At 47.6% G+C, this 16,717-nt stretch overlaps 1 protein-coding gene across 1 annotated transcript; it reads left to right on the top strand.

The window, feature by feature from the left end:
• Positions 1-665: 665 nt before the first annotated feature.
• LOC119277126 (peroxidase 2-like) lies at positions 666-2,229 on the top strand. The gene is made up of 2 exons (XM_037558353.1): positions 666-1,016; positions 1,172-2,229. Exons 1-2 carry the CDS (start codon positions 705-707, stop codon positions 1,697-1,699), a joined length of 840 nt encoding a protein of 279 aa, XP_037414250.1. The 5' UTR covers positions 666-704; the 3' UTR covers positions 1,700-2,229.
• The last annotated feature ends 14,488 nt before the right edge of the window (positions 2,230-16,717 follow it).

Consider the following 16,717-nt stretch of genomic DNA (forward strand, 5'->3'; position numbering starts at 1 on the left):
AGCACATACTCCGTACATAAGCGCGATAAGCACCGTATTTGCACGTTAATGTCAAGTTTTTGCACCACTTCAATGTACACCACAACTTCTAGCACCAAAGTGACCATTTACGCCAAGTTATAGCACCATCAGTGTAATTGACTCTTTTTTTGACAGACAGAAAACTACTAAAAGCACTCGCATGCATAATGCGTGTAAGTTATTATAAGCACCTTCACCTAACTGAAGTTACAAGGAGAGTATTATACTACTGCTCTGCAAGCGCAGATCGGTTAGCCCGTGATCCATGCGAATGTCAAACGTAATCTGCCAGAGTTAATGCAGCCGGTTAGTAGCTGTATAGCATATCATGCCTGCATGGAGTGGTTGTTGGCGTTGTGGGTATTTTCCATGCAATGAACAAGTCCGGCGAGGACAGGGACAGCAAGGCGGAAGCCGATCAGACGGACGACGAGCAATCAGTGATGTAAATCCCAACTTGATCCGTCGAACGTCGCCAGTCAGCCGCTTGAGCTGTCCGGCGGAGATTCGCAACGTGCTCCGCCCACGAAACGCGGCCGTGCCCATACGAACGTCATTGCCTTCGTCGTCGTCGTCGTCGTCCGGGACGACCTATAAGAATGCCACCCGTAAACCAGCCGGAGAAAACACACGAGACACACGACACGACCATCTATCCAGTTAGTGGCTAGTGCGTAAAGAAGATGGCGACTAAGCTCGCAGCCCTCGTCGTCTTGGTCGCGTTCCTCGCCGGGCCCGCAGCGTGCGAGGGCGCCTTCATTTGCTTCAACGGCTGGCTGAGGCTTCCCATCATCTGTCCTCGCGGCTCCGGCACTCCGCGGGAGCCGGTCCCTTCTACCTCGGGGTCAGGGCTCAGCTATGGCTATTACACCACCAGCTGCCCTAGCGCGGAGACGATCGTCACGGAGACCGTGAGGAAGGCCGTGGTCGTGGATAAGAACCCCGGCATTGGCGCGGGGCTCATCCGTCTCTTCTTCCACGACTGCTTCGTTCGGGTACGTACACACAGCTCGTCGATTCTACTCGCTCTGTTCCAAAATACAAGAACGTTACATCCTTGTATTATAGGACGGAGGGAGTGGCTTATCAACATTTCTTCCACGACTGCATTGTCACGTTTCACAAGATCAACATGTTCATTATTATCCAGGGGTGCGATGCGTCCGTCCTCCTCAACACGACCAACTCCAAGAACAGTGACACGGAGAGGGAAGGCCCTCCCAACAAAAACAGCCTGCGAGGGTTCGAGGTGATCTACGAGGCCAAGACAGCGATCGAGGCCGCCTGCAAGAATACAGTCTCATGCGCGGACATCGTCGCCTTCGCCGCCCGCGACGCGTCCTACTTCCTCAGCGACGGCAGCATCAATATCCCGATGCCAGGCGGCCGCTACGACGGGCGCGAGTCCTTCGCCAGCGAGACCGACCAGCTGCCCGGGCCCTTCTCCAACGTCCCGCAGCTCCAGGCGAGCTTCGCGGCCAAGGGGCTCAACCCCGTCGAGATGGTCACGCTCTCCGGCGCGCACACCATCGGCCGCGCCCGTTGCATGTTCTTCTCCAGCCGCTTCTCTGAGATGAACCAGACATATGCCGCCAGCCTCATGGCCGAGTGCGGCGACAACGGCAACACCAACGTGAACCAAGACTATGTGACCTCCAACGTCCTGGACAAGCAGTAGTACCAGAACGTGATCGACAACAAAGTGTTGTTCACCTCGGACGCCGTGCTCAACTCGACGGAAGAAACGAGAACGGAGGTGATGCAAAACGCTAACACGGCCGGGGCGTGGGAGAGGAAGTTCGAGAAAGCCATGGAGAAAATGGGAAAAATCAAAAGCGACCAGCAAAGCGTAGAGATCAGGAAGGTATATTGGAAAGTCAACAACAACTACAAATAAGGTTGGCCAGTTGTAATGCGTGGTGGCTGGCTGGCTCCATGGCGGGATCGCCTGATGCACGAGATGTAACTTCGTCTAGCTACTGTCATTGTTGGTTTTTTTGTACTAAAACTCTCTCCCTGTGTGTGTGTGAGAGAGAGAGAGAGAGTGAGTGTGTGTGTGTGTGTGTGTGTGTGTGTGTGTGTGTGAATAAAGATATAAGTATCAAGTAAATGTGTATGTTTAGTACTTCAGTTCACCTAGGACTAATTTTCTCGTTGTTTCTGGCGAGCAAAAACAGACACTGACAGGAGATCAGAAAAATGCATTCATTTTCTCATTTGGTCTTAAGAAATGATTGAACCACTAGTTGCAGTCATTTTTCGCCAAAAAAAAGCCACAAAAATTGACTTATTATTCGTCAAAGGAAAAATCCTCTCCAAATATACCCCTCTTTTTCTAGAATGCTCTCCAAATATATATACCTTTTTTAGGGGCAAACTGTTGAGTAAATAGGCAATTTCTCGATTAAATTAATCCACGAGTAAATCACTAGCATGGCATTGACTAACTTGATGACGTACTGACTTTGATCTAAACATGCACGTACTAAGCAAACAGTAGGCAAATCTACACATACTGCTAGTACTGCTAATATGAAAATAATAAGGAGCGGGATAAACGAGTTATACCCTCCAGTAGGCCATGCAGAGGCCGCGGCTTTGGTGGCAGCAGCGGCGTCCTCGGCGGCCTTCTTGTCAGCTTCAGCTTTCTCGGCGGCGGCACGGTCGGGGTCGGTGGACATGGTGATGATGAAGGCGACGCGGACGTAGAGGAAGTAGACGATCGGAAGCGAGCAGTCGCGTAATCGCTGCCCAAAAACCTATTCGCCCCTCACCCCGTACAGGAACCAGAAGGGCGTGGTTTCGGAGACCTGCTCTCCCGTCGACCGTGTACGCGGCGGACGGGATGGAGTCACCGGCGGCTAGGGTTAGGGGACACCGCACACTTATATAGACGCAGCCGCGTGGAGAGACGTGCTTGACCCACGTCCGAGTTCGTGTCAGCCCACGATCCGACGTCTCGGATCGTGGCCCTGCTGTCAGAACCTCTCCGTTAGTGACTGGCAAAAATAAGCGCATAGGTGTGAGCTCGGCTCGGCTCATTCCCGCAACCAGCAACCCGCGGCGCGGCGCGTCGTGACGAGGCGAGGCGTGGCGAGGCGGGCGGCGGAGGAGGAGCGCGCGAGGGCCTCTTCTCTTCTCAAGCTCCAATAGCATGTAGAAGAGCCACCCTTATAAACCACTCCAACTTTCCTTCCACTAGCATGGTGGGACTAAACTTCCCACCACCTTGTCATGCCACCTACATGGGCCCTTAGAGATCAAAACTGAAATTGTCATATGGGCTCTAGGCCCATCTCACATTTCAACAATCCCCCATCAGATCTCAGGGGCCCACTTTGTCCTTTGTTCCAAACACTGTTTTGATATATTAGTGTTTCAGTGAAGACCTGTTAAGGTTGAGCTTCACCTAGAGCAAGTAGCTACACTCCTTCACAACTGAACAATGGACTATGCCTTGAATTGTCAGTTTGGCGTAAAGAAATTTCACCACATGTCTTACTAGTACTGGGCTGCCGAAGGCTGACCCCTCGGGTGGAGCATATAAGTCACACTCCTGACCTATTCATGAGCTTACTAGAGATCACCCCAATCTCATAGACTGTGACTAGCAGTCGGGCTCACATATGTGTGTTCCTCCAAAGATCGCTCTGTAGGATAGCATCTTGCTTATACATATAAGCCTTGGAACACATTAAGACAGTAGTCATCCTTCCATACAGTTTCCGAGAGTATTGCATCTCCAACGGAGTGGGTTAGTAAAGTTACTCTTCTCAGTTCACCACTGGCTTGTTTCCCAGGTCCTACTTCACGGGATCTCCGATCACATAGGTTGGGTTACCACCATGGCAACTCATGTGGGTCTCATACCCATCTCCCTCGATGCACTATCTATCACGACACGTGATAGCCCTTTCGTAAAGGGATCTGCCAGATTCTTAGCCGTATGGACATAGTCCAGCGCTATCACTCCGGAGTTTCTTAATTTTCTGACAGCTTTTAATCTCATTCTTATGTGTTTGTTGGAATTCATGTTGTCCTTTGAACTCTTCACCTTGGTGATGACAGTCTGATTGTCACAGTTCATAAGGATAGTCGGAACCGGTGTATCAACCAGTGGCAAGTCCATCAAAAGATCTCGAAGCCATCCTGCTTCAACACCAGAAGTGTCTAATGCTGTTAATTCTGCTTCCATTGTCGATCTCGTTAAGATCGTTTGCTTGCAAGACTTCCAGGAAACAGCGCCACCTCCAAGAGTAAACATATACCCAGTTGTGGCCTTCATCTCATCAGCATCAGAGATCCAATTTGCATCACTATACCCTTCCAGTACCGACGGGTCTCCGGTATAGTGAAGTCCATAGTTCATAGTACCTTTCAGATAGCGCATAACTCTTTCAACAGCATGCCAATGTACATCACCCGGTTTGAAAACAAACCGGCTCAGTTTGCTCACAGCAAACGCGATGTCAGGCCTCGTTGCGCTCGCTAGGTACATCAGTGAACCAATGATTTGAGAGTATCTCAATTAATCTTTAGCCATGCCTTTGGACTTTCGAATCAACACGCTAGGATCATATGGTGTTTGAGATGGTGTGCAGTCCGAATATCCAAAACGACTCAACACCTTCTCAACATAATGGGATTGCAGAAGTGTGATCCCACCCTCATTATCTCTCAGTAGCTTGATGTTCAAGATAACATCAGCCACACCAAGGTCCTTCATCTCAAAGTTCTGAGACAGAAACGATTTGACCTCCTCAATGACTTTGAGGTTTGTTCCGAATATCAGTATGTCATCAACATACAAGCACAGTATAACTCCTTCGCCCCCACCATGGCGATAGTATACACATTTGTCAGCCTCATTAACAACGAAACCAACAGATGTCAGAGTTGTATTGAACTTATCATGCCATTGGTTAGGTGCTTGCTTTAGGCCATATAAAGATTTCAGCAACTTACACACCTTCCTTTCCTGACCATCTATCACAAAGACATCTGGCTGTTGCATGTAGATTTCCTCATTTAGCTCTCCATTCAGAAAAGTCGTCTTAACATCCATTTGATGGACGAGAAGACCATGTGAGGCCGCCAACGAGAGTAATACTCGAATGGTGGTCAGTCTAGCCACAGGTGAATAAGTATCAAAGAAATCTTCCACTTCTTTCTGGTCATAGCCCTTGGCCACAAGCCTGGCCTTGTACTTTTCAATCGTACCATCGGGCCTAAGCTTTTTCTTGAACACCCACTTACATCCCAATGGTTTGCAACCATAGGGACGCTCGGTGATCTCTCATGTCCCGTTAGCCATGATGGAATCCATCTCGCTACGAACCGCATCCTTCCAGTAGTCAGCTTCTGGAGAGGCATACGCTTCTGAGATAGAAGTGGGAGTATCATCCACGAGGTACACGAAGAAATCATCACCAAAGGTCTTTGCAGTCCTTTGTCTCTTGCCCCTACCAAGGGTTTCCTCGTCATCCTCCTCAGGATTTTCATCATATGTTCGTTCATAATATTCCATAGGAATGGCAGGCTCAGGAGTCTCCTCAAATTCCTGTCTAGTAGTGCTTTGCATATCTCTCATAGGAAAAATATCCTCAAAGAATGTAGCATCCTTAGACTCTATGATTGTACCGACCTTCTGGCCAGGTAACTCAGATTTCACTACTAGAAATCCATAGCCAACGCTGTTCTTAGCGTAGCCCAAATTAACGCAGTCCACAGTCTTGGGTCCAAGCTTACGCTTTTTGGGGATCGGCACGTTGACTTTCGCCAAACAGCCCCAAGTACGCAAGTACGAGAGTGTTGTCCTTCTCTTTGCCCATCTCTCATAGGGAGTGATATCATTATCCTTTATCGGAACTTTATTCAGGACATGACATGCCGTCAATATAGCCTCCCCCCACCATGCCTTGGATAAACCTGACGTATCTAACATGGCGTTAACCAGATCAGTTAGAGTACGATTTTTCCGCGCGGCAACCCCATTTGACTGGGTGAATAGGGAGGCGTCCTCTCATGAATAATGCCATGTTCCGCACAGAAGGAATCAAACTCACTCGAGAAGTACTCTCCACCATGATCTGAACGGAATCGTTTAATTTTCTTTTCAAGTTGATTCTCAACTTCTGCCTTATAGATTTTAAAGTAGTGTAGAGCCTCATCTTTAGTATTTAACAGATACACATAGAAATATCTAGTGGAATCAGCTATCAATGTCATGAAGTACTTCTTTCCACCTTTAGTCAATACACCGTTCATCTCACAAAGATCAGAATGTATGAGTTCTAATGGTGCCAAGTGTCTCTCCTCCGCAGCCTTGTGAGGCTGGCGAGGTTGCTTAGCTTGCACACATGACAGGCACTTAGAACCTTTGGCTAAAGTGAAACTCGGGATTAAATCCAACTTAGCTAGCCGCGTCATAACACCGAAACTTATGTGACAAAGACGTGAATGCCAAACCTCAGATTCATTAACACTCGAATGAACATGGTTCACGACTTTATTACAGAAATCTGCGAGGGAAAGGCGAAACATCCCTCCGCTCTCATAACCTTTTCCAACAAATAGTCCATACTTAGTAACAACTAATTTATTAGACTCAAATACCAACTTAAACCCTTCTCTACATAGAAGGGAGCCACTAACGAGGTTCTTCTTGATGGCGGGGACATGCTGCACGTTCTTCAGCTGCACGATCCTTCCCGAAGTAAACTTCAGATCGACCGTGCCAACACCATGAACAGAAGCACTCGCGCCATTCCCCATCAATACGGACCCGTGGCCTGTGACCTGGTAAGAAGAGAACAATGAAATGTCAGCACACACATGAACACCTGCACCTGTATCCACCCACCAATCGGTAGGCTGAAACACTGAAAAAACAGTAAATAGATTACCGTACCCAGATGCACCATTCTCATTGTTGCCCACAATCATGTTGACAGACTTGGAGTCCTGTCCTGACTTCTTAAACTTGTTTGGGCACCTGTTGGCCCAATGTTCAGTCGAACCACAAGTAAAGCAGCCCTCATCCTTCTTGTTCTTTTTGAAGGTCTTCTTACCCTTCTTCTTGAAGTCGGTATTCTGTTGGACACCGTTCTTTCCCTTGAACTTGTGGGAGTTGAGGTTCCTCTGGTTCACCATGTTGGCAACAGAAGTCCCTTCGGCCCCTTTTCCGTGCGAGTCCTTTGCCCTTGAATTCTGCTCGACACTCAGATGGCCAATGACATCCTCCACAGAGAATTCACGCCTCTGATGTTTCAGAGTGGTGGCAAAGTTCCTCCAGGAATTGGGGAGCTTAGCAATTATGCAGCCCGCGACAAACTTGCCCGGTAACTCGCACTTCAGAAGCTCAAGCTCCTTAACAATGCATATTATCTCATGAGCCTGCTCCAGTACAGGACGGTTCTCAACCATCTTGTAGTCGTGGAACTGCTCTATAATATACATCTCGCTCCCTGCATCGGCGGCCCCGAACTTAGATTCGAGCGCCTCCCACAAGTCTTTGGCGACATGCACATGTAAATATGCGTCGACCAGTTTATCTCCGATCACGCTAAGAACTGCTCCGAGAAACACAGTGGTTGCCTCCCTGAACGCCTTCTCCTGTTCAGGAGCAATCGTTCCCGTGGACACACCGGTGACCCAGAACACGTTCATAGTCGTGAGCCATAAAGTGGTCTTTGTCTGCCAACGCTTAAAATACGTACCGGTAAACTTATCCGGTTTCAGTGCTGCGGCAAAGCCACTTGCCGAAAAATTCCTACACATAATACGTTTTTGGATTGTTGAGTAAATAGGCAATTTCTCGATTAAATTAATCCACGAGTAAATCACTAGCATGGCATTGACTAAGTTGATAACGTACTGACTTTGATCTAAACATGCACGTACTAAGCAAACAGTAGACAAATCTACACATACTGCTAGTATTGCTAATATGAAAATAATCAGGAGCGGGATAAACGAGTTATACCCTCCAGTAGGCCATGCAGAGGCCGCGGCTTTGGTGGCAGCAGCGGCGTCCTCGGCGGCCTTCTTGTCGGCTTCAGCTTTCTCGGCGGCGGCACGGTCGGGGTCGGTGGACATGGTGATGATGAAGGCAACGCGGACGTAGAGGAAGTAGACGATCGGAAGCGAGCAGTCGCGTAATCGCTGCCCAAAAACCTATTCGCCCCTCACCCCGTACAGGAACCAGAAGGGCGTGGTTTCGGAGACCTGCTCTCCCGTCGACCGTGTACGCGACGGACGGGATGGAGTCACTGGCGGCAGCAACAGCAAAGGAACGATGGTGGGCGTGCGCGTAAGCAGATGTGATCTGTTCGTGGCGGCTAGGGTTAGGGTATAGACGCAGCCGCGTGGAGAGACGTGGGCTTGACCCACGTCCGAGTCCGTGTCAGCCCACGATCCGACGTCTCGGATCGTGGCCGTGCCGTTAGTGACTGGCAAAAATAAGCGCATAGGTGTGAGCTCGGCTCGGCTCATTCCCGCAACCCACAACCCGCGGCGCGGCGAGGCGGGCGGATGAGGAGGAGCGCGCGAGGGCCTCTTCTCTTCTCAAGCTCCAATAGCATGTAAAAGAGCCACCCTTATAAACCACTCCAACTTTCCTTCCACTAGCATGGTGGGACTAAACTTTCCACCACCTTGTCATGCCACCTACATGGGCCCTTAGAGATCAAAACTGAAATTGTCATATGGGCTCTAGGCCCATCTCACATTTCAACACAAACACAGTCATTTTACATTTTACATCAGAATATAAGGCACAATGCTTGTGTCACTTGGTTGTAAGAGCCAAATATGGCGACCATGCTCAGGGAAAGCCAGCTTTGTTTTACAAAATTATGTGCTTCAGTGCTTGAAGCCCTTACCTCGTGAATGAACCGGACCTCCGTAAAGGCTCCGCGGCAAGGTTCTATCTCCTGGCTGTAGACTCCTTTACCTCCTTCGTTAATTTGCCTCGTCACTTGTGATGCCTCACATGCAATGACAAGGTTTTGCACATTCAAATCAGTGGGTCAATTCTTCAGAACATGCCAGCGCTTCAAGGGTTCCAGATCCATGCAATCATCAATCACACGTGTAGAAGACGACCCCAAGTATACGCCCTTGTCATCCCGGCAACATGCTGCCACCACCCTTTCTTCTATTTTTGGCAATCCCCTTTTGTCTACATGCATGCATTGATCTTCACAAAGCCCATATATCGGTGGCGGGATCCATCTGGACAACCTTGGGGGCACCGCTGCAGCATACTTCAGTGGTCTTGCGTTAGTGATCTCTAGGTCCGCCAGGTAACGCATGATGAAGCCATGAACGGAGAGCCGATAGCGGACTCTCTGAAAAATGCTTCGTGTATTGTTTTGCGCCTGGCACTCCAAATAGCCCATAAGGTGATCAGTACATTTGTCAACTCTTCATGCGGTATCGATTCCATCATATAAAACAACCACTTCCTTGCATGCGGCCATGCGGGCACTTGTTCATGCTGTCATGCACATATGCTTAATTAGTGAGGGACTCGTTGGCAAGCGCCCATACACACCTTGCCAAGGTGCAGTCCACCATATGGAGTGATGCCATGTACCATCTGCAGCTTTACACAGTTCACAACACGGCGAGGTTGCCATTTGTTGTCGATGCAACTCTGCACTAGAAGGTACTCCCTCCGTTTCAAACGATAAGACATTTTTTGACACTAAACTAATATCAAAAAACGTCTTACATTTCGGGACGGAGGGGATAGCAGCGACCGCTGGTAAGGCGCCAAGCGAACACCCTTACCTTCAACGGTACTTTTGTCTTCCATAGCCTTGACCAAGCCTTTTCTGATCTATTGGAGCTTGTGCTCGGTTGCCCTGCTAGCCAATCCTCCTAATACTTTTTTCCTTGGGACTAACAACTTGTATGCCTTGTGATTATGTTGGACTAACGACTTAACTGAGAATATTATGAAGATATTCATAGACCAAAAAAACAACAACTTGTACGCCGACCTGAGAGAGAAGACCCGCCCTTTTTTGCATGATGCCAAGCCAGAAATCTTCGTGTTGGACAATGCTTAATGGTATATTACAAATCGCCTAATGTCCATGGGCAGGAAATATCTCGCTCGTTCTCCTCTGTTCCACCATCCCGATGTGTGGTCAATCAGTTCTGACACCATCTTTGATGGGTGATGTGTGGTCAATCAGTTCTGACGACATCTTTGATGGGTTATCTGAAACAACCGCACCGGAGTCAGTCTTTCTGTCTGAGGGATCCAGTTGTCATGCCAGACACGCGTAGACTTTCTATTGCCTATTCCGTGGATAAGTCCCAACATAAAAATATATTTTCCTTCCACCAAAGATCACCACGCCTGGAAAGGGGACGAGCCCAAAGTTGCTTGCATAATGTCAATGTTAGGAGAATAGACAGATATGAGGATCTTCGCACTAAGTAATTTTGGTGTTTGCAAAATTCTCCACACTTGATATACTAACTAGGCCAAGTTGAAAAGCTCAATCTTTACCTAATAATAAAACACGGATGGCTTCTCTCTGTCCATCGCACCTTTTTGCAGAAAGCCCCTACAGTTTGTTAAAATCAACCTGCGGTCCACGTTTTAGTCAAGCCGGACGTTTTTTTGGATTTTCTCAAAAAAAACCCTGATGTTTCAGGTAATCAACCCACCATCCATATTTAAGTTAGATGAATTGTTTTTTATGTTTTTAACAGAAAACCCCTTGATTTTTAGGTTAATCAATTCATAGTTTATCTAAAACTAATGCTTTTTAAAATAATCCATATCTTTTAAACCGTAACTCTAATTTTAACATGTTACATTTGAAATTTGATTAGAAAAATGTGTAGAATGAAAATATGATGCTATTTTTAGCTGTTACATATTTCTAAAGTATTATTTTGGTGCAACATTAATCTATAGCTCTCGGTCTGTTTTTCTTTCGTACCGGCAATGATCCGAATTGCAAATAAACATCCACTAAAACCAGATTAAAAGGAAAGAAAATATTGATAATCACGCATGCACATCTCACTAGTAGAAAACAGGGCTTTTGCCCCAGTTCGTAAGGGCCTTTAGTCTCGGTTCTTGAACCGGGACTAATAGGTCGTTACTAATGCGTCCCCCCTTTAGTCCCGGTTCTTACACGAACCGGGACAGATGGGCATCCACGTGGCCGCTACGGGCAACCCAGGTAGGGGGCCTTTGGTCCCGGTTGGTGACATAAACCGGGACCAAAAGGCATCCACGCGTTAGAAGCTGGCTGCAGTTGAGTTTTTTTGAAAATGGCTGGTTTAGGGGTTTGGGGGGTTAATTTAGGTTGTTATTATCTGGCTAATAGAGAGAAGTGTCCTCTCTTATCTTCATGCTTGGTTTACCAATGCTACTGCTATGTTCATTTCACCCGCTGATATATAATAACCCTTCATGCTCGCATCATACATCATCATATATAATAACAAGTCCTACTAATCATGCATCATCATACAACTTCTACTCGTTATTAATAACAAGTCATACGATCATCATACTCATAGTCATCGAACCCAACCCTACATAATTGTTCTTAGCACATCATCAGTATCAGGTAGACCTAAACACACTTAAGATAAAATAGCATAAAACAATATAGACCCTGACTCTCCATTATAAAGAATGGAGATCATCCTGTCTCCAATTCTTGCGCTTCGCTTCCTTTTGCTTCCAAGAAGCTCCTTACGACTGTCCATACATTTTTTCCATTTTTTGATTGTCATGTCTCCACTTCTTTTAGAAATTCGGTATGGACAGTTGAGATTCATAGGACAACCTGGTTGTATGTTCAAAACATCAAGGCGACCGTGCGTATACATCAGATGAGGCACACAATCATTCGGGATTATCTGTTGAAAAACATAGTAATAACTTCATAGTTAGCAATGATGTACTAGTTTTAGAAGTATGCAAAAAGATACACGGATGTCGTAAGAGTAAAAAAATCTTACCAGGGTATCTCCATGGTAGTTACCGTAGTTCAACACGTGCACTAGTGGCACGTATTGACCATAATGTTGAGGAGTTCGATTGTAGATATTGTAATTCTCAAGATCAGTACAAAATGGATCAGATGATTTTTCTCCTTATAAGTTAATTCGGAGCCATCGGTGTAGTGAGTTTTGTCTACCATCTTCCGCACATTCTTTGAAGAATGAAAATAAGCTGTCAATGGAAATAAGCTGTCAACTATTTTGAAATAAACAATATAAATTACTTAATAACTATGTTAAGCTCACATGGGGAAAGAATTGGAGGTGTATCTACAAGGACCCAAATGTCCATATTGTGTTGCTTGATTGTAGGATCACCAAGATCCATGGTGACAAGCATACCCTCATCAAAATCATACATCTTGCAAAGTGCTTCCCAATTTTTGCAACCAAAATGGGTTACACTCTCAGCATTGTACAACTTTACTTTAAAATCCACACTATGATGGGTCCTTAGAAGAACTTTTTTGGTTTCCATACTTTCATGGTCTTCAAAACCCATCCTCTCCAAGACATAGCATCTTGCATAGCATGGGATAAGCTAGTCGAATTGGAAAAGATGAAAATTACACGTTAAAATAGTTGAAGTCGTGCTTAATTACGAAAAAACTATTGTCGCCGTTGCGTACCGTATGAACATCGAAGGTCTCCTCGAGCTTAATGCTGAAGCGCTGATCTTCGTCCAGCTCAATGAACCTGTCGCACATACCTCGGTCGTCGTGGCACCAGTCGCACTCCCCCGGACGGTTTTCGTCGTTCGAGTACGACATTTCCGGCCTATGTTCATAATTTAAATATTAAACTTGTACAATTAAATATATGTACTAAAAAACCTAAATTAGATCATTATTATTAATCATGGGTTGACTATCGGTGATGGTACATAGCTCCTTCTTTCATTCCCGAGTGCATTATTACACCAAATTGTCTAGCACACGGGAATGAAGGAGAAGCTACCCCCACGGCGGTGTGGATGATGGAGGGGGCTCCTAGATTTCTGCATAGAGCGCTCTTCAATTTTAGCATTTAAAGTAGGAGTACTTTTCCAACATGAGCATTCAATAAGCAAAACCAAATCGTAAAATAAAGTAGTATTCAAATTAGCACGCATTCAATTATAACCAAAACTACATCATCTCTTGTGTCCGTACATCATCGAATATTATCATTAATACTCCTCGAATACTATCATACATATAGCATCGCTAATACAGCTAGAACCGTAGGGCCCGACGGGTATCGTCGCGGGCGGTGGACACCCAAAGATAAGGAACCATCATAGGATCATAGCTCCAGTGAGATCCCTGAAGAACCTGCCAGGTATTGTCGAACCTGCCCTCCAATGCAACCATGTAGCGACGGACGTGCTCGTCCTCCTCGCTGACACGGTGACGTACCACCTCCGTGGTGTCCGGAAGCCTCAGCACCGTCACTCACTACTAGAAATACCACTACTAATGGCGCACCTAATATGGCCATTAATGGCGCATCACTGGTGCGCCATTGATAGCACGCCATTAGTAATTTTTACTAATGGCGCACCAGCTGGTGCGCCATTAGTATCTGGTATACTAATGGCGCACCACCTGGTGCGCCATTAGTATATGCGAGGGTGCGCCATTAGTATGCCTCCCAGTTGGCATGTATACCCAGGTGCTTTGGCATACTAATGGCGCACCACCTCTGGATGCGCCATTAGTAACCGCAGCATACTAATGGCGCACTACCCGGTGATGCGCCATTAGTATGCACTGTCATACTAATGGCGCACTGTCGTGTGATGCGCCATTAGTATGAATATTAGGTTTTTTTTTATTTTTTTATTTTCTGTTTTTTGCACAGGTTACAAAATGTATAATTTGACAAAATATAGACAGCACACATCAACAATAGATTCATCAAATACAATAGAAGATTAGTCTTTGAATACAATTCATCATATTAGTCTCCGAATACAATTCATCATATTAGTCTCCGAATTTAAAAGACCGAACAAAGATAGAACATTATATTACAAGTCTCGAGACCACGAGTAGCGAGTTTGTCTTCGCATTACAAGTCGATATCGATCATCTAAACTACCATCACATAGAAGAGAGCTGCGGTCATCACGATGAAACTCGTCTTCAGCCGGTTCCTCCAACGCTCCCTCCCCTCTCCCGCTAGATAGCGGGCGTATCTAGATTCGGCCTCGGCCCTAGTGGTGTACCCTTTGTAACTGTTACCGCTGAATCGGTGAACCTGTCTCCGACACTCCTCCCAGTCATCGTAGACTCCGGGAACCTTACCCTTGTACACGACATACGTCGGCATCACTATGCACTAGCCAAACGAAACGTTAGTACCAATTCACAGACAATACATAAGCAATATATAATTATGCAACAGAACGATCGGAAGAGAAAAGCAAGACATTAATAGCATCGATTACATCTAAGTTGAACGACTCTCGAAACCAAAGAGACATACTACAAGTTCATTAAAGTTTAATTACAACATGAGCCAATCGATGTTTCAGAACTAGACAACTCGACTCAAGGGACCGGAGCGTGGATGAAGCCGCCGTCTATCGTGGGAGTCATCAAAGAACGGGCGTTGTCATCCTGCATTTGTAGCATTCTGTCGATGTCACTGTTGGACGGTTGATTTCTGAGGTAGAACTGCCCCGAGGTACGAAGGACATCTTGATGGATGATTTCCGCAAACTCCGACTGGATGCAAAAGAATTCTTGTCGGAGGTCCGCATCCTGGATTGCCGACACGCTCGCGGCCCAATCTTGGAGTTTACTCGGTAGCAGAAGTTGATGATGGTCCCGTACGATCGCCCGCATGTGATGGATGGCGTAGTAGGCACCCTTCTGACCGCCAGGCGGCTGCTTGACGCAGCAGAACGTCGTATTGTGGGAGAACACGTGCTTGCCGTACTTACGAATAGGCCTGGTGAAGGTGCCTCCAGATTGGGCGTAGCCGGGGAGAACATCATCAAGAACCTTCTTGACATTTGTGTAGTCTACGTTCGACTGACGGTCCGGGTCGAAATACGTGGCCATGGAATATTTGGGGCTTAGGAGGATGAGCGTGCAACGTGTGTCACTGCAGAAAATACGGAATGTTAAAAGAAAAACGATCGAAAAGTAAGAATTCATATGTTACGGGCCGGTTGAGGGGAGGACTTACTCGGGAAAGTAAGGCACGAGGAAGTTATCCTTATCTTGGTTTGCCAGAATGACGCCTTCGAGGTAAGAACTCGCGACTTGCCGGTCCCCAGCGCTGCCCAAGATCTTGGCACGCATGTAGAAGGGGTCGACTATCACGATGTCCGGGGTCTTGTCGCGAATGATCCGCATCTCCATACTCAGCGAAAATAGCCGAACGTAGGTGTAGTGCAGCGGATGAAGGTTAAACATAGCAAAGATGTCATCAAACCGCAGGACGATCGTACCCCCGATGTCGCCATCCTCAAAGCCCTTACCCTCTGGCACCTTGGCCACGAAAACCGGGTATGCCACATCCTTCTCTCTGAGACGCCGCTTCTCCAAAGAAAGAACACTGTCGTGCAGACTCCGCATAGCACCGGTTGCAGCATTGAGCATATTTGGTGGTAGCATCGCCCTACCCGCCACATGCACCCTCCTCGAGATATCCTGCGGTGAAGGTGGCCCGTCCTGAGCACGGATCGTACTCGGTGCCGGCTGGCTCGCACCCTTCTTAGTCTTTCTTTTGCGTGCCTTCTTCTTCTCCTGTAATGGGACCGAGTTCTGCTCACAGACCGCCTTCTTGAGTGTGTTGGGGCTGATAATATTTCGCACCTCGCCTATCTGAGGCTCGGTGAAGTCGGCAGCTGGAGGCGTCTCCTGAGAGCTGAACGCCAGACGGTGCCTGTTGCAACTTGGCTTCTCCGCGGTACGAGCTAGATCGCACACGTCTTTTGTTGGGTTTGGTTCTTGAGAAGGAGGCCCCATGAAGTCGCCATCGTACCCATGCTCGGCAAAGTACTGATCGACGTTGCCAAATGTATCATCGTCGTTGTCGTCGTTCTGATCCTGTGCCATATGCATGTTTGGATCCAGTGGCATAGGGATGTCCGGCACCATTACGGCGGTCTTGCCATGGGGCCGACTTGGCGCCGGCACGACTGGCGGGGTTGTCTTTGGGGTGGTGTCCCCCGCCCCCAAACGAATCTGGCTCTTCGGCCAAAGCAGGGGCCAGCTTAGGCAGGCGTTGAGGGTCATCACGTCATCATCGTCGGCCCCGACGGGTCGAATCGGAGGTAACAAGTCGTCGCAGCCTGGCAGCACCCGAACCAGTTGAACCCTAAACAAGTTGGGTGGCATCTGGGTACCGTGGAACAAGGGGTTGCCCGGTTGAACGATTTTGCCCTTGGCGACATCGACCAACTCGTTGTTCACGAAGTGGAGGAGAGTGCACGGAACGTCGGCGGCGCCCTGCGAAAACATGTAGGGCGTCAGGGATGCCCAGTCAAAGGCAAGGAGATGAAGTCCTCGGCCGAGAGAGGCTTAATTAGTTACCGTGATGATGGCGTCGAGCTCGGCTAATGTCGAGGCACCGCCAACGGCGGGCGTGCAGTTGACGGAGCGGCCGCTTGCTGAAGAGGTGCCGGCCGGCGTACACCCGGGTGCATTAAGCTCCCGTG

This window comes from Triticum dicoccoides, chromosome 3B (genome assembly GCF_002162155.2).
Source record: "Triticum dicoccoides isolate Atlit2015 ecotype Zavitan chromosome 3B, WEW_v2.0, whole genome shotgun sequence".
Classification (NCBI taxonomy): Eukaryota; Viridiplantae; Streptophyta; class Magnoliopsida; order Poales; family Poaceae; genus Triticum; species Triticum dicoccoides.

What these genes read in the sequence shown, in the direction of transcription:
- LOC119277126 (XM_037558353.1), top strand. Translation starts at nt 705, where the DNA reads ATGGCGACTAAGCTCGCAGCCCTCGTCGTCTTGGTCGCGTTCCTCGCC. An exon ending in TCCACGACTGCTTCGTTCGG is followed by an intron (nt 1,017 to 1,171) that starts GTACGTACACAC and finishes ATTATTATCCAG; the next exon opens with GGGTGCGATGCGTCCGTCCT.